A 26,111-nucleotide genomic window follows, 5' to 3' on the forward strand; every position below is an offset into this window, starting at 1 on the left:
TGGTTCAATCACACCTTATTTCTCTTTTGCTAGTTCCCTCTCTTTCTCTTCTCTCTCTCTGTCATTGCAGTAGGAAAAGTCTTTGGTTGTGGATCCTACGACTCACCATGGGTTATCAATTTTAGGCAGGTAGAGATGAGCAACACATACATTTTGATATATAGCTCCTTATGGAAATGATACTAAACTCCAGCCAATAGATGGGATGCCATGAAGTGTGTTTCAGCTTTTGAATTGTCGATGCTCATTCTGCCTTCACTATGTATTATTATTGACTTCAGTGGACATCAGGATAGTTGACCGCCAGGAACCACTTGAAAACTGATTCTACTTGGGGTACCGGGGTGACTCATTTGGTTAAGAGACAGCCTTTGGTTCAGGTTGTGATGCCAGGGTCCTGAGATGGAGCCCACACCCAGCTCCCTGCTCAGCGAGGAGTCTGCTTCTCCCTCTCCATGTATACCCCAGCACCCCTGCCCCCTTCTCCTGCTCACTCATGTGCTCTCTCTTTCTCAAAAAAATAAATAAAATCTTTTAAAAATTAAAAATAAATTACGGATTCTATTTTAAATACTTATTTGTTTGCACAACTGATGTCTGTATAAACTAGAGGATATATATGTATGAATGTTTTATCAGAAAGTTAAATTGATTCAGTTTTAGATTACATCTTTTTTTTTTAAAGATTTTATTTATTTATTTGACAGACATAGAGACAGCCAGCAAGAGACGGAACACAAGCAGGGGGAATGGGAGAGGAAGAAGCAGTCTCCCAGCAGAGGAGCCTGATGTGGGGCTCGATCCCATAACGCCGGGATCATGCCCTGAGCCGAAGGCAGACGCTTAACCGCTGTGCCACCCAGGCACCCCTAGATTACATCTTTTTAAAAAATTTTTCATTACAACTTCTGAACTACCAAAAATATTCTGTCACTGTGTGGTCTGGTCTCTATGCCCAATGTTTTAATAAAAGTGCCATTAATATATTTCTCTTAAAAGTCACTAATGAGTATAACATTGCATTACTTGCTTAGGTTCAGTTGTTTTTCATGAAGGTTCCCCTACCTATACCCTCTTTATACCCCACAATATTAACTTTGTTTGCAATTAATTTTGGTTTGCAAGAATCAGTACTTGTTCAATGTTACTTTAAACCTGTAGTCCTATTGCTTTCATTTACTCCGCTCAGACAGTGATGGTCCACAAACCCCATGAGATAGTTCCTGCCTTTTTCATTCACATCTCCCTCTTTTCTTTCTCAGAGTTGCTTAACTAATAAACTTCTTCAAATTAACTGTGCGCTTCCTTTGGAAATAGTGATGGGCACCAAACCTTTTTCATGGCTTTTTTCATCTCTGAATTTCTCAGAGTATAGATTAGGGGATTGAACATAGGAGCAATGATGGTGTAAAATAGAGCAAATATTTTGTCCTCAGGAAAAGTAGTAGGTGGTCTAAGGTAGATGAAGATTACAGGCCCAAAAAATAAGACAACCACAGTGATATGAGACCAACAGGTGGAGAGGGCTTTGCGTCTTCCCTCAGCTGACAGATTTCTCAAAGTGAACAATATTATCCCATAAGAAACAAATAAGACAATAAAGGTTACTAAAGCAACCATACCTGAAAAGGCAATCACAAGGACACCAGTGATGTAGGTATCAGTACAGGCCACTTTTAGCAAAGGAAAAATATCACAAAAGTAGTGATCGATTTCATTAGGACCACAGAAGGGCAAACCAATTGCAGTAGAAAAAAGAGGAAAGGCATGGACAGCCCCACCAGCCCAAGCAGCTAGGACTAAGAGATTGCATCTAGTCCTGTTCATGATAATCACATAGTGGAGAGGTTTGCAGATGGCAGCATAGCGATCAAAGGCCATGGCGGTAAGAATGAAGATCTCAGTGCCTCCAAAGAAGTGCATTGTAAACACCTGTAACATGCAGTTACTGTAGGAGATGGTTTTTCTTTCCACCAGCAGGTCAGCAATTAACTTGGGCGTAACCGTAGAGGTGTAGCAGATGTCTATTAAGGATAAGTGGATGAGGAAGTAGTACATGGGTTGGTGATAAAGAGGGCTGCACCGAATGGAGACAAGGATCAGCAGGTTTCCTGCCAACAGTGCAATATAACAGAATAAGAAGAGCACAAAGCAAAATATTTGTATGTTCTGGTCATATGAAAGTCCTAGAAGTATGAATTCTGAGATGTTTCTCTGGCTTTTCATATATTTGGCTTTGCTGTCAATTTCCATAAGGAATTATGTTTCTGAAAGAAAGAAGACATAAGCCTAGGTGAAGATTAACTGTAGGAACACAATAACAAAATTTATTAAAATGAATATTGGCATAGAGTTAATTATTCTTGATTTATTGAATTAAGCTGCTTTTCTTTTTATTCTGTCTTTTATAAAACTATCATGAAATAATTTTATAATTATGTATTTACTCAACAATACTACTAATTATTTAAAATATTTAAATCATATCTTGAAAATATATACAATTTATATATTTAGATCAAGGACTGCTAATTAAGGAAGGATTTTTTTCCATCTTTCCTAATTCTTATGCATGAAATCAACTTTCCTTCCTTTAAAATGATTTGAGAAAATTCCCTGAATTTTCTGGGAATGAATCTGAAGAAATGCACATTTGTTTAAACATCCAGTATGAACTACGGAACTTTAATTTGTGTAGAGCGTACTATACTTTCCCAAGTGGTCAAACATTGTCAATGGGTCGGTCATGTTAAACCAACGGAATTGCTCTTACATTAAAAAGCAAAGAGCAGTTGAAAACAATACAGCAAAAGAGAGAATATTATTGAATCTTGAATAATATTCGGGAAACCCATTCATCTGTCGTAATAATATATCTCACGAGTTAAATACAATTTAAAAATATGTGCTGTCATTGATGTTTGTGATTGCAATTGATAAAGGAAAGGTAAGATTGTTGAATTGCCCAAGTATATTGAAATTATGCGTATGTCATGGCTTATACTGAAAATTTCATATTTTAGATACAATCTAAAAATTGAATGCCAATAAGGGTCTTTTCTGAGAGTTAACTCAGTTCTAAGTTGGCCTTCCCCATGCTGTATCTTGCCATAAGGGGCCCCTTCATACTCCACTGGATGTCTAGAATTGCTGTTTTCTGTCTTGAACTAAAAGCAGTGAAAGAGAAATAGGACATAATACTGTAAAGTAACTTGAAGACAAACTTTATGGTGAGTAAGCACTCAATGATAACTTGTGCATAAATGAGTAAATGAAATATTCAGGGATCTGCATCTTTGTATCTAATATATACTTTTTTAAAGATTTTATGTTTTTATTTGTCAGAGAGAGAGAGAGCACAAGCAAAGAAAGTGGCAGACAGAGGGAGAAGCAGGCTCACCACTGAGCAGGGAGCCTGATGCAGGACTGGATCCCAGGACCCTGGGATCATGACCTGAGCTGATGGCAGACGCTTCACTAACTGAGCCACCCAGGTGTCCCTCTGATGTATATATGAAGATGTCATTTAAACAGTGCAAGATGAGTGAAGGATAAAGAGAAAGCAATTCTAAGAGCTATTTTACCCACTAATGAGGAAATACCTGATTCTAGTGGGTTTGCAAAAACTAGCACACCCTTTACCTTCGTCAAGTGACAGACATATCTGGGCCCCCAGATGTCATTTATATAATAAAAAATGCTTTTGTTACAATATGATTAAGCAATCATCATCTGTAGAGACTCACAAATTTAATATCTATGTTATTGACAGTCTTCAACAAGATTTTACATGGCAAATAGTTGACAGCTGAGGCATTTTTAGAATGGCCTGTACCATGAGACATAACTTCTATTTTAAAATACTATTCAAAATTCTAACTTAATAAAACTAAAATTTTCAATGTTTTGTATTGCTAACAAGGCTCCCTATCCTCCTCACATAATAAATAATATAATGATGTCCCAGAGTGCTCAGCAGTGAACAGTTACTAAGGGGTCCTGAAAAGCCGTAGGAGTGTGCGGATCATTGACCTCTCTTCTACTTACTGCAACTGATACTAATCTTTGTTTACGAGACAGAAACAATGTTAATTTTTCAGATATACATAATGACTAAAACAAATTGATTTACAGGCAATTTTTATCTAAGTAGAATGAGAACTACAGAAATGTGGAAATCACTGCACCAATTCAAATCTCTGATTCTGAATAGAAGAGACATATCAAGAAATCTAAGTAATTTCTCAGGATTGAAAAGCAACACACTGTAAATGTTACAAGACAGAAATCCTTTTTCTTCCTCAATCTGGGGCTGTCTTTCAGGGGAGAGACCTGAGAGGGATGTCATGAAGGACAGTCTGCGAAAACTGTTTTGATTCCTCCTGTGAGCAAAAAAGAAAATGCAAGACAATGGATTAACAGATATCCCGTCTGTCTTTCTGAGTGTTTATGTAGGTGAAGGGCTATGGAATATTTACTATTAAAAAATATTCTAAAATTTGCTGATGCTAAACATTTGAAATAATTAGCTCTCAGTTTTACATAAATGCAAATTCCTTATCAGGATTCCTGCTTGCTTTCTACATCATCCTTGGAATTTCATCTCCAATAGCCCAAAACCCCAGCCTGTATTCGGAGCAAACTTTCTCTATGATCAGAGCTGTTGGTAAAAGGGAAGAGGGAAAAGTCAGTTGAGGGGATTTACTCTCATCAAACAATACAGCGATACCGAGGACCCTCCCATGGAAAAACTGAAGTCACAGTTGGGAAATAAAGAACCTCAGGCAACCAGTGGACAAGTGGTTGAAACAGTAGCAACATAGAAAGGGGGAGAAACACTGAGGCATCTCAAATCACCTGACCAGTGTGATTCTTGAGCAAATGGCTTCATCCCTTTAGGCCTCCTCTTTCTCATTTCACAACCAAGATATCATTACAAAATTCAGACTTTTAAAGAGCTGTACATGAGGTCACATGAAAAAGCCAGTGACATGTGTGGTTCAAAAGTGTCACCTTTCTATTACAGTCTTTCCTCTCTGAGTGATTCGTGTAGGACCACAGATTGTCATGTGCACACACACACAATCAATTGGAAAATAAAGGAAATAAAAAAGAACATTCATAGCATGGATTTAATAAAATGATCACGGGAAACTCCATCATCAACATTCTGTTACTGAAACTCTATTAATCTCATAATCAATTGGTTATCTTACTGTCTTTCTTACCACTTATCAGAGGACTAATTTTTTTTCCTCTACAAAAGGTAAACAATGAATTATTCTTTCATATTATTGAATACAAATTATGTGTACCTTTGGATTATGCTGTTCATAAAGGAATAGAAGCTCTTATGTGTAAATAGTAGTTTCTACCACAATTTCAAACTTTTAGTGTAACAAACTCTTAGTGTATCAGAAAGTAAAAACTCAGTGTAACAGAACGTAGGATGCTATACACTTACCTCAGCTGGATCAGAGTAAACTAGTCTATTTTAGGATGGCAGATGTTTTGAAATATAAGAAAGTCTTTGTTATTGTACATATTTATTCATAAACTGGTCTGTTTCTTAATAAGACCATGGAGTAAGGCCTGTGAGCATGATTTGTGGTCACAATGAAATTCACTACCTACATAAATATGCTTTGTCTAACTCTACTATTTTTCTCTCCCCAAATGTGAATTTTGCTTATAATTAATGTGCTGTTAAGTCTAAATATGCTGTAACATTTATGCAGTAATCAAATTGTCCTAGGCTACAAAAGAAATTATATCATTTCAAATGAAATCACGTAGAATAGATATAAAGAACACACACTTAGCCCAGCACATGGGTGGTGGGACGCTTCCCAAACCAAGGTGACAAGGGTAATTCACTAACCATAAGATCTGAGTGGCCGTCTGCTTAGTTTCGGGGCTGCATCAGGAAGGATTCCCTCCTCAGATACTCACTCTGCCAGTTTGTCTCTAGTAGCAAAACTTGGAATCAGATGCAGAAAATTACATTCCTGGAATTCAAACACATCCAGATGAATTCTCTGCAAATTATTGACAATTTCAACACATCTTAAACTTTCTACAGTTTACAACACAAGTGCCCTTGCAATATTCAGTAAGACTCAGTGATGCAAGAAGTGGATCTTCATCCCTCAGGAAAGCAGCCTGGACATTTTGAAAGCTCATTTAGCTTCTTAATAAAAGCTCATAAGTAAAATAAGCAAAATGGGTTTTTACATTCGTGCAGAAGCTAACACAAGTATTTAGGTCCTAGGAAACATCCATTTATTTTATGCCTATGCCTGAAGACAATTTGGTTCAGAGGAACAGAAGGTAAATTTAAGTGGCAATGCGAGAATTAATAGGTCTTTGAAATCTTTATGTAATTATATTCCCAAAGGTATTTGTAGACAGGTTTTGGCCCAAGTGTTGCAAAGCCACCATCCACAGTAATGTGCTTGGTGCTCTTGGGTATAAACTTTCCACATTAGCCTACCTGGAAAAAAAAATTGGCCCTTTTTCCCTGAAGCCCCCAAAAAGCTATAGTGCGACTGCCCTGTGCTCCTCCAGCTTTCTGAAAAATAGGGGGGAAATTGTAGCCTAAAATAGTATCAGGTTAGCTTCCAAGAAAATCTGAGATGAAGAAGGACAAAGAGAACCAAAGACAGCACTTACAGTCCTTTTTTTTTTTTTTTTTTTTGGAAGTTATCAAGATCTTTGGCATGCAGCGTAGGTAGATAAATAAAATCAATAACTTGTGATATTATAATTGGTATGAAATTACCATTGATGGATGAGCTGTTGGAAAATAGGTGACAAAGAAAAGATAAGAGTAAACACGCCTTCTCCTTAAATTGGCAGGGAGGAAAAGGAAAAAAGATATGGAAAAATCAGAGGAAGGAAGCAAAGCACAGCCAAGCTTTAACGTGTTTCCATCTGGTTCTATCTCTGCTCACTGACTAGTCACAGGTCGTTTAGACTCAGTCTCACCTGCAGGCACTGAAGCCAGGCAGTCTCTCTCTACCATATGCCAACCATGCATGTAAAGTTTTCTCATGCAAGAACTGTCCGGAAATCAAATTTTGTAATATTTAATCTCCTTCAGATCAATCTACTTAGCCACAGAATAACAAAAATTTACTGAGAGATTGTTGGATAGAAAGGCTATCCTATTATTCAATGCTCATAATAATGCATTTTGACACAGATACATTACCTTTAGTATGTAGATAAAAACCAGAAGGTTTTAGAGTTTAAATAACGAGCTCAAATACCCAGTAAGCAATTGAAGCAAGAAAATGCATTATTCTAGTTTAGATCTTCTTTATGAACTTTAAATGCTTAATAACCCTGAGGAATTGAAGGATTCTAGCCCTTCACCTTAAAGGCCATTATAACCCAGGGATTTAGAGCTTGTCTACATGACCGTTATGCCCAGTGTTGAGCAAGCTGTGCCCAAGAGCTGGCCTGTACCAATCTGCAGCAGGAGACAGCGGGTCATGTCTCTCAGCTTCTCCCTGTACACACACTTGGACAACCCTTAGAAAAGGACACAAAGTTGCATTCACATCCTCAACTGTTTATTTCATTCCTCTTTATATACTAGTTCTGCTGCATAGTTTTAATTTTGGTGAAGTGCAAATCATCATTTTTTTATGGAGAATTATATTTAGGTTTATTTATTTATTATAGGGGGGAGAGAGAGAGAGAGAGAGAGATGGAGAGCATGATTTAGGGGCAGAAAGAGAGGGAGAGAAAGTCTCAAACACGTTGAGTGCTGAGCCCTGCAAGGGAGCCCGATCTTAAGACTCTTAGATCACTCCCTAAGCCAAACCAAGAGTCCGATGCTTAACCGAACTTGCCACCCAAAGTCCCCTATGTTGAAAATATTTCTGCTTGGGTTGATCCAGGGTCCTGTTAAGAAGAAAATAGTGTTTGTCACTTTCTTGCCCTTCTATTTGGGGATGTTGTTGAGTCACTTTCTGATTATTACCACTATCACGACCAGCTGGGCACCTTGGAGTCCAAAGTACTTCTTCCTTTTCCACCTATCCTTACCTGACACCTGCTTCTGCTCTTCCATAGCCCCTAGAATGATTGTGGATGCCCTTTTGAAGAAGACCACTGTCTCTTCCAGTGAGTCCATGATACAAGTCTTTTCATTCCATTTCTTTGGCTTCCTGGGCTTCTTCATCCTTATCCTCATGACCACTGACAGCTATGTGGCCATCTGTAAGCCCCTGCACTACACAACCATCATGAGTCCACGGATCTGTGATGTGCTGGTGGCTGTGGCCTGGGTGGGGTCCTGTGTGCACTCTGTAGCTCAGATGTTTCTGGCCTTGAGTTTACCCTTCTGTGGTCCCAATGTGAGCGATCACTATTTTTGTGACTTGCAGCCCTTGCTGAAACTTGCCTGAGCAGATCCCTATGTGATCAACCTACTCCTGGTGTCCAAAAGTGGGGCCATTTGCACACTGAGTTTGTCCTGCTGATGTGCTCCTATGTTATCATCTTGCATTCTCTGAACACCACGGTGCTGAAGGGAGGAGAAAAGCCCTCCCCCACATCATTGTGCTCATCCTGTTCCTTGGTCCTTGCATATTTATATACACACATCCTGCAACCACCTGCCACATGGATAAGACGATAGCTGTGTTTTATACACTTGAAACAGCTTTGCTCAGCACTCTGATGACCCTCTGAGGAATGCAGAAGTGAAAGTACCATAGGAAATTATGCAGCAAGAAGTGGATTTCAGATGATCAAAGATGAAAGGACATTTCAAATTTTTCTTCAGAGCTTGGATTTACCTAGAAGTCCATAAGGAATATCATCTTCTTAATGTGGAGCTAATACAATCCTGTCTTGGACATGAGCACTACTTCCTTCAGGAAAATAAGCCGTATGAACACACACACTGGTTGGTCTTAAGTCGGTTTTATGTAGAGGAATCGACAGCAAAAGGTACAAACTGGCACATAAGGTCTATAGTCTTAGATGTCCTTCACCATTCTGTCTCTGCCTGTCTTGCCTGCCCAGTCACTTGTGGCTTTGATCTAGCGCTTGCCCTGTCCCTCTTCATGTGGACTCCTGGTGTCCTCTGCTGCTCCGCTGCTCTGTCCCACCTGTGTGTTTGCATCCACAGACTGGAGGCTTTCCCTCCTCCAGTTTCCTTTATTAGGCACTTCCCTGTCATCATCGCTGACCATGAACCTTCAATTTAGTTGTTCTTCCTGACTTGATAGATAGTATCAGATTCAAATAATTATAGGAGCTTCATGTTGTAAAGGACACTATGTAATCTAATAATCTCCCTTCTAATTATTGGGGCTATATTCTGAAATCCCTTCTTTTAAGATTTATTTGTTTTAGAGAGGTAGAGAAAAAGAGAGAGAGAGACAGACAGAAATCACATGGTGGGGGAGGGGTAGAGGGAGAATCTCACGCCGACTCCCACTGGTCATGGAGCCCGAGGTGGGGATCCCAAAACCCTGAAATCATGACCTGAGCTGAAATCAAGTGTCAGATATTCAACTGACTGAGACATACAGGCACTCCTATGTTCTGAAATCTTATGATATGTTTACCTGCCTCCTTCTCGAACAGTAATGCAACTTGGTGAGAAAATTCATGTGTCTGAGGTAGTTCTTTGATATAAGAAGGTTTTAGTAGTTGGGTTTATGTGCCTATTAGAATTCTTTGGTAAAATCTACTTTATGCTGTTATATTGATTCCTTCTAAATTCGGGGGTGTTAGGTTTCTCTTGAATCATACCAATTAGAGTGATATGTTTATAATATTTCTTATTATAATTATACCATAGATGACCCATATAAGGATGATATATTTATGTGGCAGAAGTAGAGAGTGTAAGCAGATCACACTGAATTTTAAAATATTAATTATTAAAACAATAAATAATCCAAAAGTGGATATTTATGCTTATAAACAGAAATATTTACATCACAGGTATGAATTAGGAATTCCTTTTCTGAATAAGGAAATACTGATCATAAAACAAAACTCACTGGTTGGCAGAGACTCAAGGATAAAGGAGAAGGGGTGAAGAGGTGGAACACGGGGCATTTTTAGGGAAGGGAAACTATCCCGTATTATACTGTAATGGTGGGTACATGACATAATGCCTATGTCAAAATCCATAAAACTCGACAACACCAAGAGTAAAGCGTACGGTAAGCATGGCCCTTAGAAATACTGTACCAATATTAGTTCACCAGTGGTAACAAATGACCCCACTGCAGGATGCCAGAAAACAGAAATTGTGAGGGGCAGAGTGTGTATATGGGAAATCACTGTACTTTTTGTATAATGTTTCTGCAAACCTAAATCTTCCTTTAAAATAAAATTTATTTAAAAACATACTCATGAGAGTTTGCCATTATGCCATTGCAGTGTTTATAATATTTTATTTGAATTTTTATACAATTTTATTATATAAGTACATCTTTAAGCCACATATTGATGGCATAAATTTCTTTACGGTTTATGCTGGTATGCTATACTAATCTCATTAATGAATACAAAATATTATATTTCCTGTGTGTAACTTTTTAAACACTGAGGTATTCTAAAGCGGAAGTGTGAAGTTGAACACTGTTATGCCTCGTGGAGAATTTGCAGCAAAAAGCATTAGCTACATTTCACAGGATAGCCTTTAATACTTTTAAATTGATATGTTTTTCTCTTTTTCTATCCCGTTTATGTTTTCTTTCTGATAACATGCAACCTTTGTCAATGTTTTCACATCAATAAACACAGAAGTGGACAGAATTTTTAAAATAGTTTAAGTCTCAAGTAATATCAAAATATGCTTGGGTTTTCCTATTAAAATAACTACGTGTGTCTTAGATTGTGATTGGAGTAATTCTAGAATCTACATCTTCAAATCCTCAGGCAGGATTTTGTCTAAAAAAAAGGAGAAAGCTTAGCGTTTAAAAAGTTCTTGTCACAAGAAAAAATTTGTATGTGTCGTGATGATGTTAGCTAGACTCATTGCAGTGACCATTTCTCACTACATTACGTTGCATACAAGAAAATAATATAATTTGGTTATACAGCATTTATATCTCAATTAAAAAAAAGACACTACTCTCAACTTACTAAACATGAAAGCCACTGTAATCAGCCTGAAGTCATTTTTGTGAAAGTCGTTGGTTTGCTAGAATGCTAAAGTCCCGTTATTTTGGAATTTGTGTCTACATTTTTAGCAGAAAACGTCATTAGCCCTAGGTCAATATTGTTTGCAAATAATAATTTTGATAATTTTGATCACTGACAATGTTCTAAAAGAGAAACTTACATTATTAAGAAAGCATGATAACGAAAACAAATAATATCCACTATATAAAAGAGGCCTTTAAAATGAATCTGTTGTTTACTTATCTGAACTTCTCTTTCATTTTTAGAGACACATTTCTTTGCTCCAGTTAAGTAATTAAACATTATAGAACATGCCCAGGAGAAAAGTTTTAACCTGGCAACAGTGTTGTTTCTTTGTGAATAACCGCTGAGACAATCTGTCCACTTCCTCTCTGCTGCAACAGCTCTGGTTAATTTCACCTTCCTCATTATTCTTTCTGCTCTTTATTCCTGCTTGTATGGTGCCTCCAGGCTGATAGGAACTCTTGCAATTGATTTACATGTTCTAAAATGCTTTCTGTATTTTTACCGTCTTCCTTTTAATAAAATCCTGTTATCTAGCATCTTCTCTATAATGATATTTGCTATTTCTTAAGTGACTTTTATTTAAATCCTATCAAGCATACAAAAAAGGTCTTTAATTATTTTTCTGCAGAAGTTCTTTTTCAGTCTCTTCTTCACTCCACTTACAAGTTTTGATGTATCTATCGTGCCATAGTGTACGCTTTAAATTAATAAACTTTATTTTTTAAAGCAGCTTTAGGTTCACAGCAAAACTGATCAGAAAACACAAAGATTCCCTGTAATACTCCTCTCCCCACACACAGACAACCTCCCCCACCAGAGTGATACATCTGTTACATCAAAGGAACCTGTGCTCACACATCATTATCTCCCAAATAGACTTTTCATTAGGCTTCAATCTTGATGTACATTTTACGGGTTTGACATGGATAAGGACATGTATCCACAATGGTAATAACATGCAGACGTGCTTCCTGCTCTAAAAATCCTCGGTGCTCTGCCTATTCATTCTACCCTCCACACTGACCCTTGGCAAACACCGATGTTGTCGATACCTCCATTGTTTTGCCTTTTCCAGGAATCATAGAGTTCCAATCACGTGACAGGTAGCTTTTTCAGATTGTCTTCTTTCACTTAGTAATAAATATACAGTTAAATTTCCTGCATGTCATCTTGTAGCTTGATAGCTCATTTCTTTTTAGTGCTGAGTAATTGTCTATAGTCCATATAAATCACAATTTATTTATCTATTTATCTATGGAGGGACATTTTGGTTGCTTTGAGGTTTTGCAATTATGAATAAAACAGGTATAAACATCCATACGCAGCCATCATGTGCTTGGAAAATATAATTTGGTTTGTTTTTGGTATTAGACCATGTCTTAAAATGTCTTTTCCTAGGCTTTCATGTATTTATTTATTTTTCTCTTTTTAGCAAACAAGGTCCTTGGTTCTGGATCCAATAACTTCCAACTTACCGATTTTTACTTTTTCAATTATTGTTCAGTCCCTTAGGTTTTATGGAAAATGTTTTATGTTCTGGCCAATAGGTGCAGTAACAAGTAATTGTGTTTTCAGCGTCCTGAGATATTGATTCTTACTCTGTGTTAACCTGGTATTACTATTATACGAAACATCAATGCAGGAGAATTGATCACCAGAAGCCACTTTAAAACAGGTTCCACTATACGGATTTTGTGTTGAACAGGTGATTTCTAAATGCCTCTAAGGATGTATAAATGAATGTTCTATCATAAAAATATTCGTGATGCTGTAGAGTGTTATTTTATTTTTAGATGCAACATTGTCATTAGTGCAGAATGTGTATCACTATGAGGATTGACATATAAGTTCAGGATTTTTAATAGAACTATTATTAAAATTGTTTTGCCATTATAATTCATTGACTGAATAATGTTGCCTTGTTTGCTTTGGCCCAGACAGTTTCTTCTGCAGATATGCCTATCACATCTCCTTAGTATTCCATTAAATTAAATTTTCAATTAATTCTTGTATTTGGGAATTAGGATTCATTTAGCTATCCCCTTAAATTTCTCTCTAATTCCTCTTTCTTTCATGCATTCCATTCATGATAGTGATAGAATATAAAGTCTATGAAATATTTCTTAGCTCCTTTAGTCCTTACAAGCCCATTTTTTATAGAATGCTGTTTAGCTATACATTTCCTCAAATTAACTGTGTGCTTCCTTTGAAAATAATGTTTGGCACCAAACTCTTCTCATGGCATTTTTCATCTCTGTATTTCTCAGCGTATAGATTAAGGGATTGAACATAGGAGCAATGATGGTATAAAATAGAGCAAATACTTTGTCTTCAGGGAATGTGGCTGGCGGTCGAAGGTAAGCAACGATCGAAGGCCCAAAAAATAAGACGACCACGGTGATATGAGACCCACAGGTGGAGAGGGCTTTGTGTCTTCCCTCAGCTGAGTGATGTCTTAGACTAAACAATATAACGACATAAGAAACAAGCAAGACAACAAAGGTAACTAAGGCGACCATACCTGAATCTGCAACAACAAGGACCCCAGTGATGTAGGTATCAGTGCAGGCAATGTTCAGCAAAGGGAAGATATCACAAAAGTAGTGATCAAGTTCATTAGGACCACAAAATGGCAATTGGATTGTCATCAATAATTGAGGAAAAGAATGGAGAGTGCCACCAGCCCAAGCAGCTAAGACTAGGAGATGGCACCTTGTCCTGTTCATGATAAGCATGTAGTGGAGAGGTTTGCAGATGGCAGCGTAGCGATCAAAGGCCATGACTGTGAGAATAAAGACCTCAATGCTGCCAAAGAAGTGCATGGCAAAGACTTGTAACATGCAATTATCATAGGAGATGGTTTTTGTCCCCCTAGTAGGTCAGCAATTAACTTGGGCGTAACCGTAGAGGTGTAGCAGATGTCCATGGAGGATAAGTGGATGAGGAAGTAGTACATGGGTTGGTGAAAAAGAGGGCTGCATCGAATGGAGACAAGGATCAGAAGGTTTCCTGCCAACAGGGCAACATAACTGAATAAGAAGAGCACAAAACAAAATATTTGAACGTTCTGGTCATATGAAAGTCCTAGAAGTACGAATTCTGAGATATTTCTCTGCCTCTCCATATACTTGAGTTTCCTGTATGTTACACACAAATGAGTATGTATCTGAAGGAAATAAACAGAAATTTGGTGAAAACTTACCAGTATGAACACAACGATATGAGCTTTATTCATTGACATGAATATCATGGTAATTATTTTTGATTTCTTAAATTATGCTGTTTATCCTTTTTATTGTCTTTTATTCTGTAGAAGTATTGTGGCATAATGGGAATAGTGGGAATGATTATGTATGTTACTCAATTTTACTGATAATGATTTTTAAATATTTAACTGATGTTTTGAAAACAAAAACTACTCATTATTATTAATTATATTATTTAGATAAGAAAGAAGATTTTGAAAAAAATTCTCCCATGTCAAAAAATGCACTGTTGTGCATATCTTAAATGTGTGTGACTAATACATTTGGTCTAGTTTCCTATTTTCAATATTTTCTGATCAAATTCCATGAATTATCTGGGATTGAATCCTCAGGAAATGCAAATGTGCCAGCCTGAACTGCTAATGGTTAAGTTGTGTAAAGCACACTCTTTTTTGCTATGTGACCCCACATTGCCAATGGGTCATACTCAACCAATGGAATCGCTGTTATTTAAAAAAGCCAAGAATGGTGAAAATGTATACAGCAAAATAAAGAATATCAATTCATGACTGAAACTGTGGAAATAAATTAGCAATGTCATTCATTTCTCCTACTGCCATTTCATGTGTTAAAGAGAATTTTTAAAATGTAAATACTGTCATTGAAAATTATGATGAGGATCCTTAAAGGAGAGATAAAATCCTTAAATTCCTCAAGTGTGTTTGAATCGTGCATATGTCATGGCTCTTGCCAAAACTTTAATGTGTTTTATGTACAATCTAAGGAACTAAAGTCAATAAAAGGGGATGATACAGAGGGTAACATTAGTCAGACTTAGTGGTCAGGTAGCACTCAGTGATATTTGTTGAAACAAAATAAATGAAACATTCATGTATGTGCATCTTTTGTATCTGAAGTGTAATTTTAAGACACTATTTAATCAGTACAAATGAGTTAAGAATAGAGAGAATTCACTTCATGGAATTATTTTCCGCATTGACGAGGAATTATCTGTCCCCAGTGGGTTTGAACAGGTAGTGTATTTCTATATTTCTCTGGATCTGATGGGACAATCAAATCTAGGCCCCCAGATGTTTATTGTTAATAAAAAACAGAATGCTTTTATACCAAGTTATATAGAAACAACCAACTCTACTCAAAATTAATATCTATGTGTTTAAAGTCCTAGAGACTATTATATATAAATACATACAGATATACATATACATGTAGTATATATTTTTCTTTATTATAGATATAGATATAGATATAGATATATATGCCTGTGTGTGTGTATATATAATCTCTCTCTCTCTCTCTCTCTCTATATATATATATATATATACAGAGAGAGTTAACTGAGAGGCATTTAGAAAATGGTCCATACTGTAGGACAACAATTCTGCTTTAAATTATTATTCAGAATTCTAACTTCACAAAGGAGTAATTTTTAGTGTGTTCCTACTTTTTCTGAAAATGATGAGTTACAGAGTATTCAGGAATTCACCTTAACTAAAGGGTATTGAAAAGTTTTAGGGACGTAGAGTTCATTGACCTATTTTCTACTCACAGCAAGTGATGCTGATTCTTTGTTAATGAGTTGGAAATAATGTTAATTACTCAGACACAGTTATATACCTAAAACAATTTGGTTTAAAAAGAATTATTATACAAGAAGCCTGCAAACAATTTAAAAGCAGAATTCACTTGACTAATCCAAATCTCCAATTTTAAAAAGAAGAAACTCCGATCAAGAGAACCTAATCATTTCTGTGGATGGAGAAGTAATACACTGTGAATGCCTGGAGACAGAAATCCTGATTCTCCCTCAATTTGGGACGAACTTCATGGAAGAGAGCTGAATGGGATGATGATGGGTGTCAAGAGGAAACCATGAAAAGACTATCCTGAGTCCATAACTGAATGCACAAGAATATGCAGAATGATGGGTGAAAAGACACCCAGTCTGTCATTCTGAGTATTTCTGGAAATAAAGGTATATGGACTATTTAACATAAATGGAATTCTCTCATTCTAGAACATTTTTAATAAATTTCCTTCAGTTTTCTGAACACGTAATTTGCTTAAATCAGGATTCTTCCTTGTTTCTAGACCGTCATCGGCATTGAACCCACAATAGTGCTTCCCATCTATCTCACCCTGTAACCTGAGGGACCATTACACATGATCGCTGCAGAGAGTAGCTATAAAGGGAAAAAGAGAGGCAAATTATTGACATAAAAACATTTTGATGGCAGAGGTATTATGGACCCCTCTTAGGTAAAAACTGAAGTTACAGTTGATGCATAAAGAACATCAGGCAACCAGTGAACAAATGGTTACAGTAGCAACCAGTAGCAACACAGGACGAAGTAGAAACATGGAGACGTCCTAAAGAAACCAAGCACAGCAATCCTTGAGCAAATTGCTTCATCTCTTTAAATTTCATCTTACTCCTTTTACATTAAGATGTCATTACAAAATTCAGAATTTTAATGAGGAATACATGAGATAATGGAATAGCCTATGACACGTGTGGTTCAAAAAGGATTAGTTTAGAACCACAGAAAGTGTCATGACCCCACAGACAACCAAGACCAGTGGAGAAATAAAGAAAAAAAACAACAATATTCATAACATGGATTTCATAACTGATCAGGTAAACATCAATTTCAACAATCTTTTGGGATAATAATTAGGTTAGTTCGATGGCATATTGGACCTCTTACGGAATGCTTAACCGTAATTCTTAGACTGATTTTTTTGCACTATAAAAATAAAATGATTACTTTACTTCTTTGGTAATACTAAATAAAAATTCTGAGTGCACTTTTGGTTAAACTATTAGTATAAGAATAGAGGCTCTCATGCTTAAATTAAAGCTTCCATCATGGCTGCCCAGCTGGCTCAGTCAGTTTCGTGGCTGTCCTCTTCTCAGATCATGATCTCAGGGTCCTGGGATCAAGCCCTGTATCTGCTATCTGCTCAGCAGGGAGTTTGTTTCTCCCTCTCTTTGTGCCTCTCCCCCCATTAGTGTTTTCTTTCTCTCTCTCTGTCAAAAAAAAAAAAAAAAAAAAAAAATATATATATATATATATATATATATATATATACATATATATATATATATGGATAGGAGACATATATATATGTGGGATAGGAGACAAAGAAAAGGAATGATAAAATATATATATATAATATATATTTAATATATTTATAATATATATATTATATATATATATATATATATATATATATATATATATATATATATATATAAAGCTTCCATCACATGTTCAATTTTCCATTAGTGTAACAGAATAGCATGCTATAAACTTAATGTAGTTGACTCAGATGACATTAGTGTATTCTAGCATGGCAAGGTATATAGGAAATATATTTGAAATAGAGGAAATTCTGCACTTTGTAAACAGTCAAGCATAAACAGGGCTATTTCTTAACAGAAATATGGAGCATTGTACATAAGTACAATAACTGGACACAATCAAATTCACTGCCAACTAGAAAATGCTTTCATGTCATTGTTATTAAGTGGAATTTTGCTTACAAATAATACACAATTAAAACTAACATATTGTAAAGCATTTTTATAGTAATCAAATTACCAAATATTGCAAAAGATGTTATAGTCTTTAGAATGAAATTATAGGGACTAAGAGCATGTTATTAGTCAAGCTCGAAGTTGGTGTGACCCTTCCCAAACCAAGGTGACAACGACAACTCACTAACCATAAGATCTGAGTGGCTGCCAGGTTAGTTTTAGGCTACATCAGGTAGAATTCCATCCCCCAGATACTCACTGTGCCAAATCATCCCCAGCGTCAAAATCTGGAATAAAGTGAAGAAAATTATAAATCAGTAATTTAAATACATTCAGGTTAGTTCTCCACAAGTATTTTGGAAATCTCAGTGTGACTTAAACCTTCTACAGGTTTACAAGGGAAGTGGACTTCAAATATCTACTAAACCTATCAGTGATGAAGAAAAGTGTGGCTATGCCCCAGGAAAGTCCACTAGGAATTTCAAACGCTGATTTAAGATCTGAATGCCAGCTCCTTAAAAAAGTAAAAGTATATTTTAATTCCTGCAAAACCTACCAAGAGTATTTAGGTCCTGGAAATCATCGACTTTCTGCTTATTCCTGAAGAAAATTTGGTTGGGATCAACAGAATATAAGGTCAAGTGACAACACAGAAATTAATAATTATTTGAAAGCTGTAAGTAATTACATTCCCAAAGGCATTTCTAGAGAGATCCTGGCCAAATGTTGCTAAACCACTGTCCAGAGTGATGTCCCTGGTTGCCCTGGGTATTGCTTTCCATCTTTGCATTAGCTTGCCTTAGGCACAAGGCCATAGTCAGAGCAGTTCGGGAAATTTTGACTATTCTTATTCATCCAGCTTTCTGACAAATGAGAGGGAAACCACTGTAGCCTGAAGTAGTATTTGGTTACCTACCAGGAAAGTTTGGGATGAGACAGAGCAAGGATAACCACATACAAACATGTATAGTCCAAGTGTGACCCGTTACCAAGATCTTCAGTGTGTAGGCCAGATAGATCAAGACAATCAATGACCCGCGTATGAGAACAGGTGCAAAACTCTCCATGGTTCAAGACTAACATCGCAGGAATCAGTAGTTGTGGGATAGGAGACAAAGAAAAGGAATGATAAAACGATAAACATTTCTTTCCCCATGGTCTGCTCTGCACAGTCTGCTTCTCTCCCTTTCCCTCTGCTCCTCCTCCACCCATCCATTCTCTCTCTCTCCCTCCCTCTACCTCTCCCTCTCAAATATATAAATAAATAATAAATAAAATATTTTATAAGTTATTGTTTAGCAATTCTACCTCTAGATATTTATTTGCAATACCATAAAACTGCGTGAATAACACCACGTCATCATGAATTAGATGGAGACAGAGCATCATTAGCTATGGCTTCATACCTGGTCTTGGGAAACAATACATTCCATGAGCACATGGCTCACATGTAAAGCACACGGCCTTGCTTGTAATAAATTCCAAAGAGCCAATGACCAAAGTAAGTTCAAGGAGGGAAAAATAATCATAGGTGCACTTAAAGTGAGATTATAGAGCTATTTTAGAGTCAAAAACCAAGAACTCTGAGGCCAAACTTCTCATAACATGGACACATGGGGGAGGCATCTCAGCAAATTGGACAGATCAAGCATTCTGGAACTCTCAAGTGACAGAAGCTTGTTTTTCGTGGGCCTGTTGGTTATGGTGTGAAACCTCTCTGGTTGGATTCCGAGCTGAATTCAATTATACTTTGCTTATTTGGGTGCATTGAAGGAAGAGCCTGAGGAAAGCATATTTGCATGAGGAATAAGAAGCAGCTGACAATTATAAGCGAAGAAGGGGATCTGAAGAAAGTCTCCAAACAGTAAGGAACCTTTTTCAGTTGGAAGAAAAGAAACATGTTTCATTAAAATATGTGATGTGTAAAAGCTACAATGAAAGCATTATACCTATGTTATCTCACAAATTCATCATAGAATTTGTAAGATGGGAGGACAGAACTAAATAATGTAACTGAAAGCAAAACATTGAAGATAAAGAATTTGAGGAGCATAATATGCGAACAGTGCTTGAGAATCCAGTCAGAAAACCTTGCAGAGGCAGAAGGAGACCAATGGCTGACCTTGAGGATGTTTACTAAATGGAGGCAGGCCATTCAAAGCTTCCAAGGTTTTTCCTCCCTTCTAAGGAAAAGTGAAGTCAGGGCACACCCTTGCTCCTCAGGAAACAAGTTCTAGTCAAGCTAGTACTTACCTTCACAGAGAAAATCACCAGCATCGCCACCTCCCTTCTCATCAATGGGTAGCCCCACCTGGAAGGAGAACCAGGAAGCATCAGTGCTTCTTTTACTAACTTAATGAGTAAGAATAAAGCTTTTGCAGCTGTTAATAGACAGGTCAGGGACACATTTTTCAACAACTGGAGACTTCAAGCTCAGAAAGCCTGGATACAAGTTCTTTCTAGCCATACTATTGAGCACCTCTAAACAAAGTCTTTAAATTCTAAAACCCTAAAACAAAAGCAACCATTCCAATCACTTATAGGATATTCACCATACACCATGAATTCAACTAGGTATGTCATGTCAACTCTGTTCAAAATCACACCACAACCTGGTCCTAACCAGGTCTTCCTAACTGAGACCTTAATTTCCTGGCCACCATAATGCACCTGGTACGCCATACCCCTCAGAATCACCTATATGTGAGAACTTATTCTAACTATCAAGGCTCCGATATAGGAACTAGACAGAAATGTGGAGGCCCAAAGTTGAAGACAGGCCTTCCGTCCTCCTCTGACATAGTCCATTGTGAGGGCTGATTTTGCCTCTTCCAGTATTCTCGTCAACACCACTGACCCCCATGAATATGGTGTCTCATAAAATAGATATTTCAAAGAAATCAATTCCAAATACTTCATCCTTCACTCTGAACCTAAATCATCAACTTTTCAAGAGCATTTTGATTTTTCTTAGTGAATGATTTAGTTACAGTTAACTAAATCAACCCTCACAATGGAAGCCCTAAGCCAAATATAGGGTTGAGCAAAGGGTGAAGGGTCAGGTGAGGGTGCTGAGGCAGGAATTCACATAAAACTCTTTCAGCCACAGCTAGTTTGGGTCTCCAATTTTCCCCTTAGGCTCCTGGCAAGATATCTGAGCTACTTCCAGCCTGGTGTTTTCTGATAACACTGGGATGCAAAGAAAGAAACTGTATAAAAGATTTCATGGTGGATTAGAGATATTCCTCTAATTAAAAATGAGTTTTTAAGTTAGCAGTAAATTCCTATATAGATTGGGATGCCTGGATAGCCTAGTTGGTTAAGCATCTGCCATCAGCTCAGGTCCTGATCCCAGGGTTCTGGGATTGAGTCCAGCATAAGGCTCCTTGCTCCGCGGGTAGCCTGCTTCTGCCTGCTGCTCCCCCCTACTTGTGCTCTCCCTTTCCTTCTCAATCTCTCTCTCTGACAAGTAAATAAATAAAATCTTTAAAAATAATAAATCCCGATATAGGTGGATAGAATATACCTGACAAATTACTAAGTAAATGTAGTTTGCTATATTTAATTTCTCAGCTTTTTAAATAATGGCATCTAATTTTGCCAATAAAATCTTGTGGACCTTTGGGAAAAGAGAAGAGAATATAAGAGTAAAAGTTGTTTTCTTTTTGTTTATTTTCTTGTTTGTTTGTTTGTTTTGTTTTTTTAATCTTGTTGCAGGCATTCATTCCAATGGGTTGAGAATTTCCCTGACCTGTCCTGAAGAATTCCAAGAGTCCCCAGAGTCCCAGGCAATTCATGCACAGACACAAAGTACACACACAAGGGTACATGGCATTTATGTACTTTAAAAAAAGTCCAAAACACTTTGGAAAGAGTCTACATTAAGCCATCAAACAGAACTATGAATAACTTGTCAGAACTACTTCCTGTGGAGCAGACAAAATGTTTTCCCATCATATTCTGGAGACTTGCAAGGCTCTCAAAGGAAAAAGAAAATATTAATTTTATATGTGAAAATTTGTGAGAATTGAAACATCAAGCAAGTGGTGTCAGGTACTAGGACAATCACTACTACCTCCATGACTTACCTTTCATTTTGCCTTGGCTCTGGGGCCGAAGTAACTGAATCAAGCAAAGTTTGTGTGGAAGCAATGTGCTCATTCTGCTGAGAAAAGACAAGTTCCTGGGCAGAGAGAAATGTCCAGATAAATATAATTGTAAACACAGACCTGAGAGTCAATGGACAAAAAGAGAACCAATGATTGAGAGAGCAGTGCCTCCTTAATGCAGAAAATAAAAATGTAAACATACTCTATGTATATATTATGTTCTCTATGGAGAACATATGTTAAATCCTTAGACTTTCTGACAGTACTTATTTTATTATTAATGCATGATTGTTCATGACACAAGGACAAGTTCTAGATATGTAAGAACGATGCATACAGTCAAAAAAAAAATAAGAAGGTATTATCCTAGAATTTAATTCAGTCACTATTTCTCTACATCTTAATTAATGCCAAGTTTATTGTTAGAAAAAAAGAAAGAGATATACTCTTCCTGCTAATTCAAACAAGAAAAAAACACAGTTCACAAGAAGAAACACTTAGAGAGGACATAGGATTATTTGAAAGGGAGAAGACACACTGCTGAATAGCAACAAAAGAACAGGGCAGGAATCAGAAGGACTTCTGGTCTGTTGTATCTGCCAAGACTTCCTGAATAGGTCTACATGAGCTGTGTGAATTATAGATACAACATGGGCCCTGGAGCATGGGGTGCGGGATCCTAAGCAGAGGAGATAGCTGAAATAGAGCCATAAAGCTGATAGATTCTAGAGTGCGTTTGGAGAATGTAGATGGACCTTGTAGCTGGTTGAAAGCATCCAGGCAATGGGACAAACAGAAGAAAATACAGGGAATGAGGGAAGTACATAACTTGACATTTCAATATGTATTTTCTGTGTTAAAACTTCACATGTGTTAGTCCAAGTGATATTATATCTTCATGAAGTGTAATATTACCCCATTTCATAGACACTCAAATAATTAAATTGCCAAGACCCAGAGATAAAAACTTTCAGAGTCATTATGTCCCCCAATCTCCCCTACCTCAAAGCCTGTCATTGTAACACCATACTTTCTTCTGATGTGATGACCTCTAATATTAGCAAGTTAGATCTGACCAATTTGGGGAGATTTATGATGAACAAGTGAGAAGGTTGGATTTTGTTCCAAGGAAAATAGGGTTCCATATACATTTTTTTGGCGAGAGCAATGATTTGATCAGAGATGTGCTGTGGAAGGGTATTTTTGAGTTCCTCAAGTCCAAGTGCTCACACCGGGAACTAATTGGATCCTTCAAAGTGCAGATTGCAATCTGAGTTACCATGACTGCCTTCTTTGGCTCATAATAACTTCAGAGGTTATTCAGTCCAGCTCCCCAAAGAGAGTTTATATGTTTTCTATAATATCATCACAAATGATCAGTGCTCTGGGGACACAGAATTGAAAGCACAGTGAAAATCAGCCTATTGACTTGAATTCAGGATGTGCTGTTTTAGACCACACCTTCCCCATGGCGATTTTCATCTCCATGTTTCTCAGGGTATAGATGAGAGGATACAACATGGGGGCAATCACAGTGTAAAACACTGAGATTTCCTTTTCCTTGTTCTCATTCCCTGCAGGTAGAACATAAGTATAGATACAGGGCACAAAGAATAAGACGACGAACATCATGTGAGAGCTGCAGTTGGAGTGAGCTTTGCGTCGCCCTGCAGAGGATCGTGACCTAAGATTATAAAATATGAGAATGTAAGAAGAAAACAGGACAAGAAAACGACAACTACCACCATTCCTGAATTTGCAATCACTAAGATATTAACAACATGAATGTCTTTGCCCACCAGTTTCAAAAGAGGCTTCACATCACATACGTAGTGATCTATCTGATTAGGACCACAGAAAGGTAAACTGAGTACCACCAGCAGTAGAGAAACAGAGTGCCAAAAACCCACACCCCAGGCCACGAAGATCAACATGTTACACCTCCGTCGGTTCATGATGACCGTGTAGTGCAGGGGCTTGACAATGGCAACATAGCTGTCTAAAGCCATGGACACCAAGATGAATATCTCCACGCCCGCCAGCAAGTGTTCAGTGAAGAGCTGCGTCATACAGTTGTTATAGGAAATGTTTTTTCTTGCTGCACCTAAGTCCCTGATTAGCCTGGGGACCACAGTGGACATGTAGCAGAGGTCCATGAGGGAAAGGTGACAGAGAAAGTAGTACATTGGTTGTTCGATTAGATGGCTGCAGGTGATCGTGAGTAAGATGATGAAGTTTCCATTCATCAGCCAGGTAGCAGAGCAGAAACAGGACAAGGAACAGTAGCTCTAGCTGCCTATTTCCCCACAGTCCCATGAAAACAAATTCTGTGACATTGTTTTGATTTTGCATGAGGTTGAGGGGAGTCCAGAGACACAATAGAAACTGTATTCATCTGTATGATACAGACAATACAACATTTTTAATAGTATTTTTTAAAAATTTTGGAGTACTTTTATACGAAAAAATATGTAGTTTACAGAGGAATTTTTGCACTTAATGTCTCAAATCTTTCTGGTTTAAGACCAATATCATTATTCAAATGATGTTTAATGAGAGCATACTAAATGGTGGGGATTTTTATGAACACTTTTCATGCATTTAACTCATAATAACCCAATAGTGACTCTTCTGATACTCATTCATATATGGAGGATCAAAAATTTGTGGGTTCAGATAATCATACCAGTTCATTCAGATATTAAGCAGTAAGCTAAGATGTGAGCCTGTATCTGATGCCAGATTCTATCCTCTTGAGAGCTATGCACATTATCCACTGACCGCATGGACTTCTGTTATCCACCTCCTTCAAAGATATGTTTTTTTCTATCTCTTCCATTAACACCAAAATAAGTGCAAGCAATTCTCTCCCTTTCCATTTCCTACTACTAATAATTAATAGAGTCCCAATCTAGCACTGCATTCTATGCCTTCAGGAGAACTAAATATTTATTCTTGACATAAAAACAAAATCAACATTCTTAATCATAGCAGATAAATAACCTGAATTAGTTGATAACCAATCCAGTGGCTCTCCTTCTTGGCAGTTTGGCCAAGATTCAGTTTGGTCAATGTTCAGGAGAGGCAGGAAATGAGAACCGGAAGCACATCTGGGCAACTGGATAGAGGAACATGGTGTTATTATTATATAAAACTTTCCCTTTTCCCAAATCATTCTAAAGACACATTTTAGAGGTTGCTGTTTAAAATGTTAGAAAGACTGTGGAGAGCTGGTTGTTTTCTGTTGACACATGAGGAACCCAAGGTGATTAAAGAACGTCCTGAATGTTGAACCACGCAGTTAAGCAGCACAGTCACTTAGAGACAGTAGATCTAGAAGATAATGAATATGCTGAAGCACCACCTTTTACCCATAACAAGTGTCTGCCCCAGCACAATCATGATTTGCCTAGAAGACTGTTAATGTCAGTGAATTATTTTAATGGTACCGGCGGGGGAACAGTACGTGGAGGTGGACAGATCTCTCATCCAATGATCATGCAGGTGAGCATCCAGGCTCCTATGTCTTGTTACCTTTTTCTTGTTAGCCCTGAGCAATTCATTCTCTCTCATCCTCCTTCTCCAGCTGTAAGTGCAACTAAAAATACTGCATCCATTTGCCTTGTTCCAAGAGCAGGATGGAGTTCATCTGAGAATATGCAATGAAAGGTCTTATGACTCTAACTTGTCAAGTCCACAGAACAGAACTCCCAAAAATGTGTGGAGAGAAACAAACAGTTGTATAAGAAAATAGATGACAGAATGTTCTTCATCAATTAATTGGTTTTACCTGTGGATTTTGTATTCTGCTACAATGGGATGGGTTGAAGATTTTATATTAGACATACCTTCAGGATAAAGAAAAAACATTGGCACTGGTGTAAGTTTGTTGTGGTTTCAACAGAACTTGACAAAGTCCTTCTTTATGTATCACTTGAGAATATCCAAGCCTAAACTTTCTTTATATGGATGAATAGGATCAATTAAAGGACATATATAAATCCCAAGGTAGATTTTCATTAAAATCGTAGAACAAAAACTAGAGAA

General features: G+C 37.2%; 2 protein-coding genes and 2 pseudogenes across 2 annotated transcripts; 1 reads left to right on the top strand and 3 right to left on the bottom strand.

Annotated features, from left to right (window-relative positions):
- Window positions 1-721: 721 nt before the first annotated feature.
- On the bottom strand, window positions 722-18,574 carry LOC113249755 (olfactory receptor 4P4-like). The gene is made up of 5 exons (XM_048216112.2): window positions 18,512-18,574; window positions 18,215-18,242; window positions 5,882-6,008; window positions 4,267-4,382; window positions 722-2,267 (listed from the first exon to the last, which is right to left on the bottom strand). Exon 5 carries the CDS (start codon window positions 2,251-2,253, stop codon window positions 1,291-1,293), a length of 963 nt encoding a protein of 320 aa, XP_048072069.2. The 5' UTR covers window positions 2,254-2,267; window positions 4,267-4,382; window positions 5,882-6,008; window positions 18,215-18,242; window positions 18,512-18,574; the 3' UTR covers window positions 722-1,290.
- On the top strand, window positions 7,742-8,703 carry LOC123000627 (olfactory receptor 4C16-like; annotated as a pseudogene).
- On the bottom strand, window positions 13,377-14,320 carry LOC113249754 (olfactory receptor 4P4-like). The gene is given in 2 exon segments (XM_026491220.2): window positions 13,377-14,053; window positions 14,056-14,320. Coding segments are annotated over 2 exon segments (933 nt in total). The 5' UTR covers window positions 14,312-14,320.
- A 4,906-nt stretch (window positions 18,575-23,480) lies between the features above and the next one.
- Window positions 23,481-24,416, bottom strand: LOC113246472 (olfactory receptor 4P4-like; annotated as a pseudogene).
- Between the last annotated feature and the right edge of the window lie 1,695 nt (window positions 24,417-26,111).

The sequence above is a fragment of the Ursus arctos genome, unplaced genomic scaffold (assembly GCF_023065955.2).
Source record: "Ursus arctos isolate Adak ecotype North America unplaced genomic scaffold, UrsArc2.0 scaffold_23, whole genome shotgun sequence".
In the NCBI taxonomy this organism is placed as follows: Eukaryota; Metazoa; Chordata; class Mammalia; order Carnivora; family Ursidae; genus Ursus; species Ursus arctos.